Genomic DNA, 12,811 nt, shown 5'->3' with positions numbered 1-12,811 from the left:
TAACACCCTGAAGTCAGGTGTTATTACCAAACCTTAAGAGAGATTCCTCTGTGAGTCGGCAAAGCTCTTAAAAATACATAGTGTGTTAACACAAGCGAGGCTTTGTACTTTTAAAATCTATGGTATATTTTGGAAAAATATGTTTCATTATGTTTCTGACTAGTTTAACTTTTTTTAAAAAAGAGGATTCCACCTTCTGCCTCCTGTCATTATGACTCCAACATTTCAGAGAGAGATGGGAACTCAATCAGCCTCTTTTTAATTGTTTTAAGCATATATTTTTCTTAGTAGATACTGAAATCTCAGAAACTTTAACCCAGAAGACACTTAATTATCCATCAGCTTTGTCTACTGTATAATACAAGAAACACGCACACAAAACAGTATCTGACTGCTACAGAAATATTCCCTAATGCAAAACTGTTTCTCTAAGGATTGTAAAGTGATAGTTTTCTAGAATCTAGGTAGTAGGTATATGGGGCAGGAGGAGTTGTGTTGACAAAACCACAGAAATGTGTTAAATTAGTCTGACCTTAAAGAAACCAAACAATTAGCAAATACAAATTAATAAAACTTTAGAAAATAACTTTCTGAAATGTTATGGAAAACCTTTTAGGTACTTGTTTACTATATGAAATAACATAACTAATCAGTGTGTCTTATGAGCAAAGTAATCCATTAAAAAAATCTGTATTTAGAAAACAACTAATTCAAGTTGATAGCTATCCTAGAATATTTAAAATATGTTTCAATTTACTCAAATTTAATATAGAATTTATAAGGGCCCAAAAAATGAGGTGGACTGCTGTGGATGGTTGCTTTAACATCTATCTACTCATCTATAGTTTAGAGCCAGCAATGAAACACTTAAACAAATTCGCATGAATTCCTTTGGAAGGAGCTGCCTACCAGCTGCATCCAGCAGGGGACCCTTGGGAGAAAGAATGGAAAGGCCAGACTTGGGCTGAAAACAAGTGCCTTATCTGATGCAGAAGCAATGTGTTCCCAGAGGACAATGACTATTAATAGTCTAAATAGAAAACCAATTAGCCTGTTAGTGAGAACAAGAGTCACCACCCAAACAAATCAGTAATCTATAAAAGCAGCTTTATTCTTCTTATGCCCCGGGGTGGGGTGGGGGGGATACTTACAGGAGCCCCCTGGAGATCTCACTGGAGCCAGAAATAATCAAATGTTACACTCTGTAGCATTCAAACAGGTTTATGCTAAGCATAGGACCAGCCCCAAGACACGGCCCCCAGCCCCAGGCTCAAGTGACACTTAATTACCAAGGATCTAATTGAAGTCCCAGAATAGAAAGTGAGGCTAAAAGACCCTCTCCCTTCTCTGCTTCACCACTGAACTGTTAAAGTGTCAACCACCCCGAATGAGGAAGTTGCCCATTTTAGCAGTCTCTGTTTATATACAGGGAACTTGGAGAGGCTTCAACACACCCGGATTGCAAAGTAGTTCACACCATACATCTCCAGGTCCTGAGCTATCTTCAAATATTCCATTTCAGCTTCATCCCTGTGAGGAGAATGAAGGACACTGTCACTGGAGCTAAGTGAAAACTGGGGGGGGGGGTTGGGGGGTTGAGGGGAATGCATGCCAAGCTGAGTGTTTGAACCTGCCAGAAGACACAAGCCAGAGCAGAAACTAGGAAAGCTTTTCCCAATCCTGAGTCTATTAAACACAATAAGGTCAAGCAGAATTCCCCATTCCTATTAAAATAAGAGAACAGATTTATTACAGCGTCTCTTGGCTTCAGTTTCGCACTTTGACCTTGATAAATAGTGACACTCATTTTAAGTAATTCAAGAAAACCACATGGTATGTTTTCTCCTCTCAAATAGATCTGAATGTTCAAATTTTATTTGTTGTTGCTCTATCTAATTGTGTACCTTCTTCAACTAGAAGGCTTTAGTAATGAAACAACTCTGTAAGCTACCAGGGAGCTACTTTCCTGATATTATTCCTTTAGGTGTTGTAGGAGGTTAAGGCAAGAGGCACATGGCTGTAAAACCCAAGCCAGGTCACCTACTTCTAAGTTCTAAGTCAAATTTAAAGTAAGTTCTTGAAGTAGCAATGACTTGCTAAAAAAACTCCCAAATAGGTACAGTATTGAAATATTTTAACGCAGATTTCCCTATGACCTTGCCTTCTCTCGCTCTCCCATCTCAAAATGCTCTCAAAAGAATTCTGAAAATTCAACCTGATAGAATGCCAAGTGTTTGCAAGCAGGTGGAGCAAGTAGAAATCAAACATACTGCAGATATAAACTGGTATGATTACTTTGGAAAATTGTTAGACATTATTTGAAATAGCAAAAGACCAGAGACAACTTGACAACCTAAATGTCCATCGATAGGAGAATGAATAAATAATTTGTGGTTTATTAATACACTGGAATTCTACACAGCAAAGAAAATGAAAAAAAAAAAAACAAAAAAACAAAAACTACTGCTACATGCCACAAACCCAAATCTCATAATATGATGCTGCATTATAGAAGTGAGATACAAAAAAACCCAATAACTATGTGACTGTATTTGTATAAAGTTTAAAACAGGTAACACTAATCTAGGGAGTTAGAAATCAAGAGAGAGGTTACTCTTGGGGAGGAAAGAAGGAAAGTGATAGAGGGACCGTGTACTATCTTGTCACCTGGTATTACATGGTGTTTTCACTTTGTGATAATTCATACAGTGTTATATTTATGACTTGTCCACTTTTTGGTGCAGTTATACTTTTTTAGAAGTTAAAAAAGCGTGTGATAGGAAGTTCATTTGAAGAAAAGAAAAAATTTTAAAGGCTAATGAAAAGATGATGAGTTCCTAAAGTGATCATGGAAATGCTCATTAACATTTAAGATACAATTTTTTACCTTTTAGATTATAAATTTTAGATTGGTAAAAATAATGTTAGGAAGAGAATGGCGGGGGCAGAGACACTCTCATACACTGCTGATGGGCATGCAAACAGGTACATACACCTTTATGGAGGGCAATGTGGTGGCACCTGTCAAAACACAAAATGCTCACATCCTTTGACTCAGCAACTCTTCTATAGGCTGAACTACCCATACATTTATATAACAATACAAGATTGTATATACTGCAGAACATTTTGTAGCTACTCTAAATGCCATCAGTAGAGGAATGGACACAAAAGCTACAGGATATCCATACATTAGAATTCTTAAAATGAAATTAAAGTACCAATGAATACGGTCGGTCTGTACATCCTGACAGGCAATACGTACCCACGCCCACTTTATGTCTCACACGAAACTGATGACCGCCAGCGTTACTCCCAGCTCTCTTTTCTTTTACATACTTGGTACTGCACTTTGTTCAACAAGCCTGTCTTAGTTTTATAGTTCAAAAAAGAAGAAAAAGAAAGCCCATAAAGAAATATAAACTAAAAATGAAACAGCCTTACCTGGCTCGGCCTCGGTGCTCTGCGTACCAGGCTGTAATTCTCTCCTCCCACATTTCTGGAGTCATTTGATACAGATTTATTACCTATCAGAAAATAGAGCAAAATAAAAAACCCACACACAAAGAAAGTTTTGGCATTGTTTGCCATTTTATAATTATGCATCATTTTTACAAAACAGCACGGCTATTTTTAAAAAGCTACATACAGGGAGAGCCAGTCACATGCAGGGGTGAGCATGTAAACAAGCACCATGCAATGTGAGTTGCAACTCGGAAAGCCGCATCATTACTCAGGCCTAGGTGCACCCCTCGCCTGGCAGTAACCTAGACTCTTTCCTGGGCTATACATCCCAGAGGGAGGACTTTGGTCAGGAGCAGTGCTAGGGCCAAGCTGTGTGTACTGCTGCTTTCACCAGCACAGAAGCCATCAAAGGAGCAGGTAAACTCAAGGAAAAGTGAAGAGCAGACTTTATCACATGACGGATGAGTGGAGCTATAAAATCAGAAGCAGTAAAAGGGAGGGAGGGCCTGCTTTGGTGGCTAATGAACAAGATGAACAACACCAAGAATTAAAAACTACAATGCCCACCCCCAACTCATCTCTTCTATCCGCCCCGAGCAGCTGCTAACAGCTCAACTCCCAGGGCTGAACACATGCTACTCCACATTCCTTCATGGGAATCTCTGATGCCCACCTACCTTTAAAGAAAGGCCCATTTGCAGGCCATGCTAGTCCTGACACCCCGCAACTAATTCCATGAACCTTTGCTTTTTTATACTCTTAACAAAGAATATTAAAATATAATATTGGTACAATTACTTCAGAAAATTGTTTGACATTATTTGAAATAGCAAAAGACCAGAGACAACTTGACAACCTAAATGTCCATCAGTAGGAGAATGGATAAATAAATCTTTACTCAAGATTGCTTACAAAATATTTATAAAAATGTTCTTGCCATGTACTGCCATTATTACTTCAAGACCTTCAGTTAGCTTTCTTGTAGACCATGTATCTGTTATGTCTTCCCAAACAGGGAATTTGATTTCTTACCCTTTTTGGAAGTAATTCCTCTTGGGCTAAAAATCCCCGCTTGTGTACAGAGGGGTCATAGTCACCATACTGGAAGGAGAAGAAAGGGAGAGTAAGCAATTGAGATTCAAAAGACAACTGTCATTTCTGAACTGGAGGACTCAGTCTCATTCTCTCCCAGCTCCCAGCTCCGGGGAACAATTCAATTCTGATGACAAGCCAAGATTTCAACCTTGCTAGTTTGTTATCCTTGAATGAAAATACAAACTGATTATATCTATGAACAGAGTTGCACAATCCCTTTGGGTGATGTGCTAATAAGAATGTGACATTTGTATGGAAACAGAGCCATGTTTTCTAATCTGCAAAGAAAGCAGTCACTACCAAAACATTAGCTTTTGAAATGACACAACAAAACACAACTGTGAAAGTTGTGATTAGCAAGTTGTGGTAAGAGCTTTACCTACAAATGCTTCTAAGTGGCTGGTAATTGAAGCCAATTGCTAAGCGGGAGCTGGGAATAATGCTGGTAATATGTCTAATAACTTTCATTCAAGGCTCTGAAAAATGCTTTGGAAAAATGTGATGTCAACACTGTCATTCGTATTGTACAGACAAAGAAACAAGTAAAAGGTTAACTGCTTTCCTAAAGCTGCAGGGCAAGTCACTAGTGGGGCCAGAAGTGGGCCCTGCATTTTAATGTATTCATCGAGGATTATAACTTGAAGATTTATTTTCTGAGTTTTAAAAAAACCTTTCTTTTCTAGGAAACTTAAGTCTGACTAGGAAATAATCAAAAAGGAAGGATTTTTTTTTAAAGAAACAAATCATAAAACATATAGAGTATAAAATCAAAGCCTGTCTCTTGTCAATCAGCATTCAGAGGCTTTTCTTTTGACCAAAACCAACAAAGCTTGATATTTTATTACAATCTTCTACGAACATTTATCCCTTTAGTCACCAACATTGGGAAAACAAAGGAAAGGTCAGGCACAAGACTGCTCTATATACCACTATATTGGGTCGTGTCATGGCCCACCCTGTCATTCCTCAACTTAGAGCCTCAAATTGGATTCTTGGTGTGTTTTCCAAATGAAGTCATACACAGAACAGCAGACACTCATGAGGTTGAAAGAAGGTATTAATCAGCAACTTCAAATTGTATCTCATTCTCACACCACCCTACTATAAAAGCCCCATGAATTAACATTTCTTGTGAATCTCATAATTATCTTGCAGATAGCAGAATGGCATGACGTTGTTTTTTGACTGTTAAAGGAATTAATTTTTCAAATTTAAACATTTAAAATATGTCACAGATTTTGTAACCCTCTCTAGGCATTTCTACATTTAAAAAAACTTGAAGGAACTTGGTCTGTCTTAACCTCTGAAAGGCCTGGGAATATAAATCAGTAACCATATGAGCTTTAACGGTATTCTCTGAGGCAGCTGCAGAGTGCAGAAAGGAGACTGGCTCTGGAGTCAGGCTGCTTAAGGTTCAATCCCAGCTCTTTCAATTATTAGCTGTGACCTTGAAAAACTTGTGTCTCAGTTTTCTCATACGTAAAATGGAGATAATAATAGTATTTATCTTATAGGAATCCTGTGGGGATTAAATGAATACCCAGAAAAATTTTTTAAATATGCTTGACACATAGCAGTCAATATATTCTGATGTCGAAAGATAAAAATTCAGGTTGTATCACCTCTCTGAGTCTGTTTTCTAATTTGTCAAATGAGAGAGCTGGTCTTAGAGGATTTCAATGTAAGGACTCTTGAGTATCTCCCTGAAGTCTCTAACACGCAGCTTCCTCATCTGGAAAGCAAGGGTCATAACAGTAAGACAATCCGGGAAGCACTTTGTAAAGTGCTTAGCTCGTAGTGAATTTCATGCATTATTATTATCCTCTGCATTGTTTACAATGACACTGGTCACTGGTTGCCTCTATGATTTTTGAAGGAGTGGGATGCTAAAGAAAGCTCTGTTAGTTGCATTCCCGAGCCTCTGAAGAGTGCTGACCAAACTCTAATGCAAAACTAAGCAGATATGCAAAGTTAAAGTTGTAAATTCAGGTTCCAAAGGCTTGTAAGATTTAACGATCCACATTACCATACTGAACTCCCAGCCGCTCCACTGATCAAAAAGGTTATATCTGAGCAATGGAGAGGAAGCAAAGACCCTTTTGAAAGAACTTCTCCACTGGACTAACTCCACTTACAACACTAAAGCCACCTTGATGTATGTGTCTACTCTTAAATGTCTCTTTAAAAAACAAAAGAAAATCTTCAAGTTGTGGCACTTAGTAAATATAAAAGGAAGTCATACCACTGCATAGATGGAGATGGCTGTTCATCATCCTTTTATGTACAGAAGCATTCCGATAATATAACCAGGACTGAATTTACTGTGAAGCTAATAAAGCTGGGGTTTCAGGTCTCTGCACCTAATTTTATATTCATAATTTATATTATTGCACTGAAAAGAACCCCTTAAGTTATATGAACTTCGGGCCCCACAAAACCTGGATCCACCCCTGATATAAACCAATTGAATTTAAATTCACGAAGGAAGTTCATCATTCACAGAACTTTTGGAGTCAATTTTTAGATTAAACAGAGGCTTATTCTGGATATTAAACACTTTTCCTCTGCCTGTATGTGTGGAAAATTAGATCAAGTGCTCTGAATAAGATTTCACAAAACATAAAGATTTGATCAATACATATATGGAATAAATAAGAAGATCCTTACCACACACCAGCCACTAAAATCCAGATGGATTAAAGACTTAAATTAAAAATGAAAATCTATCAAAATATCAGAATAAAGTATAGAAAAACATGTGTATAAAAATGATGAGTAAAGCCATTCTAAAAGTCACTCAAACCATAAAAAGAAAAAGATTAAGAAGTATGACATGTAAGAAAAGATAAAAGATTAATATCTATCATATGTAGAGCTCCTATAAATCAATTAGAAAAAAATAAACAATACAGTAGAAAAATGGGCAAGTCATAAACACTTGATTCATAGAAGAAATACAAGTACCAGTAAATTTATGAAAAGATAGCCCCAATGGTAATCAAGGAAATGAATACTTTTAAAAAATCTATTTTTTCTATCAAATTAACAAAAATGTAAAAGACTTATAACATCCACTGTTGATGAGGATGTGGAAAAACAGTTATTCTCAAACACTGTTCTTAGAAGTTAAGATGACACTTATGAAGGGCAATTTGGCCATATCTATTTAATTTTTTATTGCGATAGAATTTATACACATAATCTTCACCTGTTAAACTCATAATTTAGTTGTTTCCAATATATTCAGAATGTTGTGCAACCATCACCACTGTCTAATCCCAGAATATTTCCATTAGAAAGAAACCCCACACCCGTTAGCAGTACATCCTAGTTTCCTCCTTCCATCCTCTAGCCACTCCCAAATCTGCTTTGTCTCTACGCGTTTACCTATTGTGGATATTTCATATAAATGGAATCACACAATATGTGGCCTTCTGTGTCCAGCTTCTTTCACTTAGCATTATATAAATTTTATATGTTCTTATCCTTCAACCCCATTATGCCATTTCCTGGTATCTATCACAGAGCATACTATACGTATGTTCGTATTTGAGGATGTTCACTGCATCTGTCTAAATAATAGAAAAATAATAGAAAGAAAAACAAACCTAAATATCTATCAATAAGAAATATTTAAAATACCCACTGTCCCTCCTTTTTATGAAATACTGTTCAGTATTTAAAAAATGAGATGGGTCTATCTGTTCTAACAGTTTTAAGTGAAAAGGGTGCATTGTGCAGGAGTTCCTCTGCAGTAGCCACCTAGAAGTGGAATTTCGGAGACTGGGGGTGTGGCTACTCCCCTGACTGGCCTCCACCTCACCCAACGCTCTACAGAGGTTATGCCATCTCACAGTCTCTTCCAGCAAGAAAATGAGCTTAAACAATTGATTTATTAATCTTTGTCAATCATACAGGTTTGAAATATTACCTTATTGTTGCTCTAATTTTTCTTTTTCTTGATTACTAGTGAGATTGAGTATCTTTTTCTGTTTTCTTGTTTTCTCTTCTATAAAGTACCTGTTGTTTAGATCCTTTGTGACCATTTTTCTGCTGTCTCTTTCTTATAAACTTGAGAGTTCTTTATATGCAGGGATATTTCCACAATTCTACTTCTAGAAATCTATCTTAAGGGAAAAAAGCTTTTGCATATATGCACAAGGAATCATATTAAAGGATTTTCAGTAAAGCGCTGTTTGCAATAGGAGAAAAGTAGAAACTAAACCTATCTCTCCCCCAGAAGAGGGCGTAAGAATAAACTAGGTTTATTCATCAATGGCTATTATACAGTAGATAAAATCAATGAGCTACAGCTACACATACAATAGAGCTATGTCTCAAAATTGATGCTGAGTGGGAGGAAAATATCTTTTTGTACAAAGGATATGCAAAAAAAAAAAAAAAAGGTAAGAGAGAGTGTAGCATCATTTATATCAACTTTCATCTCCTGGATATTTTTAGGTAAGCCTCCTCTGATCTAACTGATCACTATCTAAGTTGTGAACCTCATAGTCTCTCACCAGGATGACCACCACAGCCTGCTAACAGGTCTCCCCGTTTCCTTGTCTCTCTCTCCAATCTGTCTTTCACACAGCCACCAAATGATCTGTCTAAAATATAAACCCTTCACTGGCTCTTCATCACCCACAGCATAAAGTTAAGATCCTTTATGATCTGTCCCCCTGCAGACCTCTACAGCTTCAACTCTTGTCACTCTCTACTTATACTTTACATATACTCAACTTCTTAATTGCCTTTTGGCACTCTGTCCCTAATTTGTATCAAAGAGTGCTTACTAAGAAACACTAAGCCTCTTCTCTCACTATTCTTTTCTCTCTGAAACTAGGAGTCTGTAGGCCAGCACTGCAAGATTGATAAGTTATATATATTTTCTCCCAAAGTCATTTTTAATAAGAACACATTTCAAACACCAAATTGTCAATAAAAAATCCAACAGGTGGCTTAAAACATTGCAAGATGGTTTGCTGCGTCACGTGAATGGACCAAAACAACCCAGCCCATATTTTTGATTCAAATATAAATCAAACTCTAACCAAGAAATGTGGTTCTTGTTAACTGAACCATGTGATTATTATTTGTATTTATACTTTGAGGGTAATTGTTTCTTTATGCTTTGGAATTAACTGTGTCTATATCATTCAAACAGCTAAACACTATAATGAACACATTTGTGCATAATTACATTCCATGTGTTAATGAGCTCAATTCCTTTCCCCTCCACACTTCTAAAATTCCTTTCTGTTTCAGAAGGGTTGTAGAAGAAAACAAACTGAACATAATGAAAGGAACCAATATGATTTACTGAAAAGTTTGGACTCAGGTGACCATATAAATGAATATGGGATTTAGTGAAAGACAGTGTGTGATATTAGAGACTTCTCTCACACGCTAGACAGTGAGGGGCAAGAGCAAAGTGCTGAGTTAGGCAACCAGACACCAGGGTTCTCATCTTAGCTCCACTCTATAGTTCTGTTCTGCTTCAAATCCTGTCCATGAAGAAGTGGGCTACAAATTATATTAAAAAAAAAAATTAATAGACAGTATTGTGACTTTAGACAAATTATTACTCCTTTTTTAGCCTTAAATTACTCATCTATAAAACAGGCAGAACACTCTTTAAGCATTGGCTTACAGAAGAGACTACACTGAGTATCACACAAAATATTCATGTTATAACACTTTGTAAAACTGTAAAACACTACAATCATGTAAGATCTCATTAATACTGTAATCAGAGATAGCCTTTTAATATTAAACAGCAGTCCTGGAAACTGGAAGCATGTTATAATAATCTTTAGTTTCCCAAATACAGACTTAAAGCCATAGATTAGCTTTATTTGCGAGATCCTGAAATTTTATACCAGAAAAAAACAGAACATCCTTCTCCATGTGAACCACATATGCTGTCTGTGAATTACTTTCATCTCTAAATTAGTAGGACTCAAATTAGTAGGGCTTTCCTACAGTGAAATCTGTTTAAGTAAACATCTGCTGGTTTCCAGAAAAGTTATTTTTTTCCACGGGTGGCCTTTGAATTTGTGGCCCAAAATCCATACAAAGAAAATGTAGCCTTTGAGACGGAAGCCCTTCAAAGAGAGGTAGTGTCCTTGAGAGCCTGGGTCTCCTCTCAGCTGGGGAGAAAGCGTGCTAAAAAGGAACTCAGTTCCGGGCCAGGAAGTGCTCAGATTTAATGAGAGTGACAATGACTGCTTCATCACTGTCAGGGTGATACTGACTGAAAGAACACATTTTTCCTGTTATTAATATTCTTAAAGCATAAAAGAAAGCATATGTTTTAGTTGAATCAAGGCCCATTTTGTTTTTTCAATTACTCATTTTTCTGGGCAGTAGAATAGGGGAAGCACAAAATGTAATCCCAAAGCCATGAATTCTGCCCTTAGCTTTATCCCAAGATTGCCTGGATGACCGTGGGCAAATCACTGAAGGCAGACATTTACTTTAGTGCCCATATTGTGATAGAGTCAACAACCAACACTTCCTCAGGCTGGTGAATACTCAGCAAATATTAGACCAGTCATCAAATAATTACCAATCATCAAATGACTCTGGCTCTTCTGTCAGTCAGACTAGTATGTACAGACTGTTTTTTCCTTCCAAATGACAGATCAGTTACTTCTTGGCTTTGTTCTAAAATTGTATTAAGCTATCAAAAACAAAAAAATAGGCTAGGAAATTAAGAGGGTCTTATTAACCACTACAGAAATGGAATTATGGACACCTTCAACTAAAAAGGAAAATAATAACAAAAGATTATGCAAAATCACAAAAAGTAATCAAGATGCCCTAATTCTGGGCACATCTAATGCTGCAGTGAAAGGTAGTGAGCAGAGGGACCAAGAGAAAGTGGCATATGATTAAAGTGGAAATCTGAGGATTGAAGTAGAAGCCTTCTGGGCTGATTCTGTAATGGGTCTTATAAAAACAGGACAAAAACACAAGACCATTGGTGTCCCTTTCCCATTACTCTCAATCCACAGTGATTTCTCTAGGAATACCTTTCAGCTAACCAGACAGCTCAACTGAGCTCAGTGGGCCAAAGAGCCTGCAGTGTACAGCCCATCAGGGATGCATGAAGCAGGGCATTCTCTAGAGTATAGTGAGGTTCCCACACATGGGGCCACTGGTCTTCAGAAGATGAGTTTCTGCCCTAACCACCATGTTTGGCCCAAAATGGAGACCATAAATTCATTTTTCTGATAAAATAAAAAGAGAAGTTGGTCCAGTGAATGTAAGTAACCACATGTGCACAATGAGATTACGAAGAAAATTCATCAAGCTGTATATTTATTTGTACACATATATATACTCTCACAAGATTATACAGAAGTGAGACAGTGATAGATGGTTCCCCCAATCCATGAATTCCATAACCTCTTACTTTCTGGAGAAAGTCTCTCTAAAGTCCAGAAAATCCCAAGAAACAGAAAACTGAAGTGACCCCATGACACACATTAATGCCCAGAAAAAAAATGCATTTTTCTTCTTTGAGCCTACCTTGGCCTGGACGGCATAAGAAGCCAGGAGCACAGAAGCCTCGGGAGGGCAGTAGATCTTTTCATCTAAAATCTGCTTCTTTACCTAATACAGGCAATAAGAGAGACATGATACTGTATGTGTGGAAGTGAGCTGTGCAGGCTGGTCACAGCAGATGGCTACAGGATGTTCTCATAAGGGCTGCCAAACCAGCCTGCTAATGATTTTCTGACAAAGGGTATAATTCTTTTACTGCTGCGGACAGGTTGGAAGTTCAGTCACTGAGAAGTTATTGGTAAAATGGCTATGCATAAAAGCCCCTTATCTCTTCTGTTCATGATTAAATGCTGGAGAGGGAAAACAATCTTCAAGGTTAAAACAGTAAGTAATATCTAGGTTTTGACGGAGGAGAGCTGTGAACTTGAGAAGTGTCAGGACCAGCTCTGATGGTGATTGCAGCCTCGGCCCCTGCTAAGCACAAACAGCAGTAGAGGAAATGGAGTCTACTTTTAAGTCTTAACACAAGACAATAGTCAATAAGGCCACTGAGTTATGACTGCGGGGGAAAAAACCATCACTTTCAATATGCCTGCTCTAAGGAAAAAGGAAGCAATAAAGTGTGATCGATTAAACTTTTAAGTACATGTGAGGTTCAAGAAATAAAATTCTTAAGCCATAATGTTGAATTAACATATTTCATTGCATTTAGTGTCTTAGAATGAATGGTTCAGCGTGT

At 37.3% G+C, this 12,811-nt stretch overlaps 1 protein-coding gene across 8 annotated transcripts in view; it reads right to left on the bottom strand.

The window, feature by feature from the left end:
* The window catches only part of NF2 (NF2, moesin-ezrin-radixin like (MERLIN) tumor suppressor), a 69,891-nt gene that overhangs the window by 29,758 nt on the left and 27,322 nt on the right, over positions 1-12,811 (bottom strand). For 7 of the 8 annotated variants that reach the window (XM_039861954.1, XM_039861958.1, XM_039861950.1 and 4 more), the window contains 4 exons: positions 12,097-12,180; positions 4,498-4,566; positions 3,445-3,527; positions 1,455-1,530 (listed from right to left, as the gene is read on the bottom strand). In XM_039861954.1, coding sequence (XP_039717888.1) covers positions 1,455-1,530; positions 3,445-3,527; positions 4,498-4,566; positions 12,097-12,180 — 312 coding nt within the window. The remainder of the gene's footprint in view (positions 1-1,454; positions 1,531-3,444; positions 3,528-4,497; positions 4,567-12,096; positions 12,181-12,811) is intronic. The other variant, XM_039861957.1, reaches the window with a different exon arrangement.

This window comes from Pteropus medius, unplaced genomic scaffold (assembly GCF_902729225.1).
Source record: "Pteropus medius unplaced genomic scaffold, Ma_sr-lr_union100, whole genome shotgun sequence".
NCBI classification, from domain to species: Eukaryota; Metazoa; Chordata; class Mammalia; order Chiroptera; family Pteropodidae; genus Pteropus; species Pteropus medius.
The sequence above is the reverse complement of the archived record's forward strand: the minus strand, read 5'-3'. Positions and strand labels throughout refer to the sequence as shown.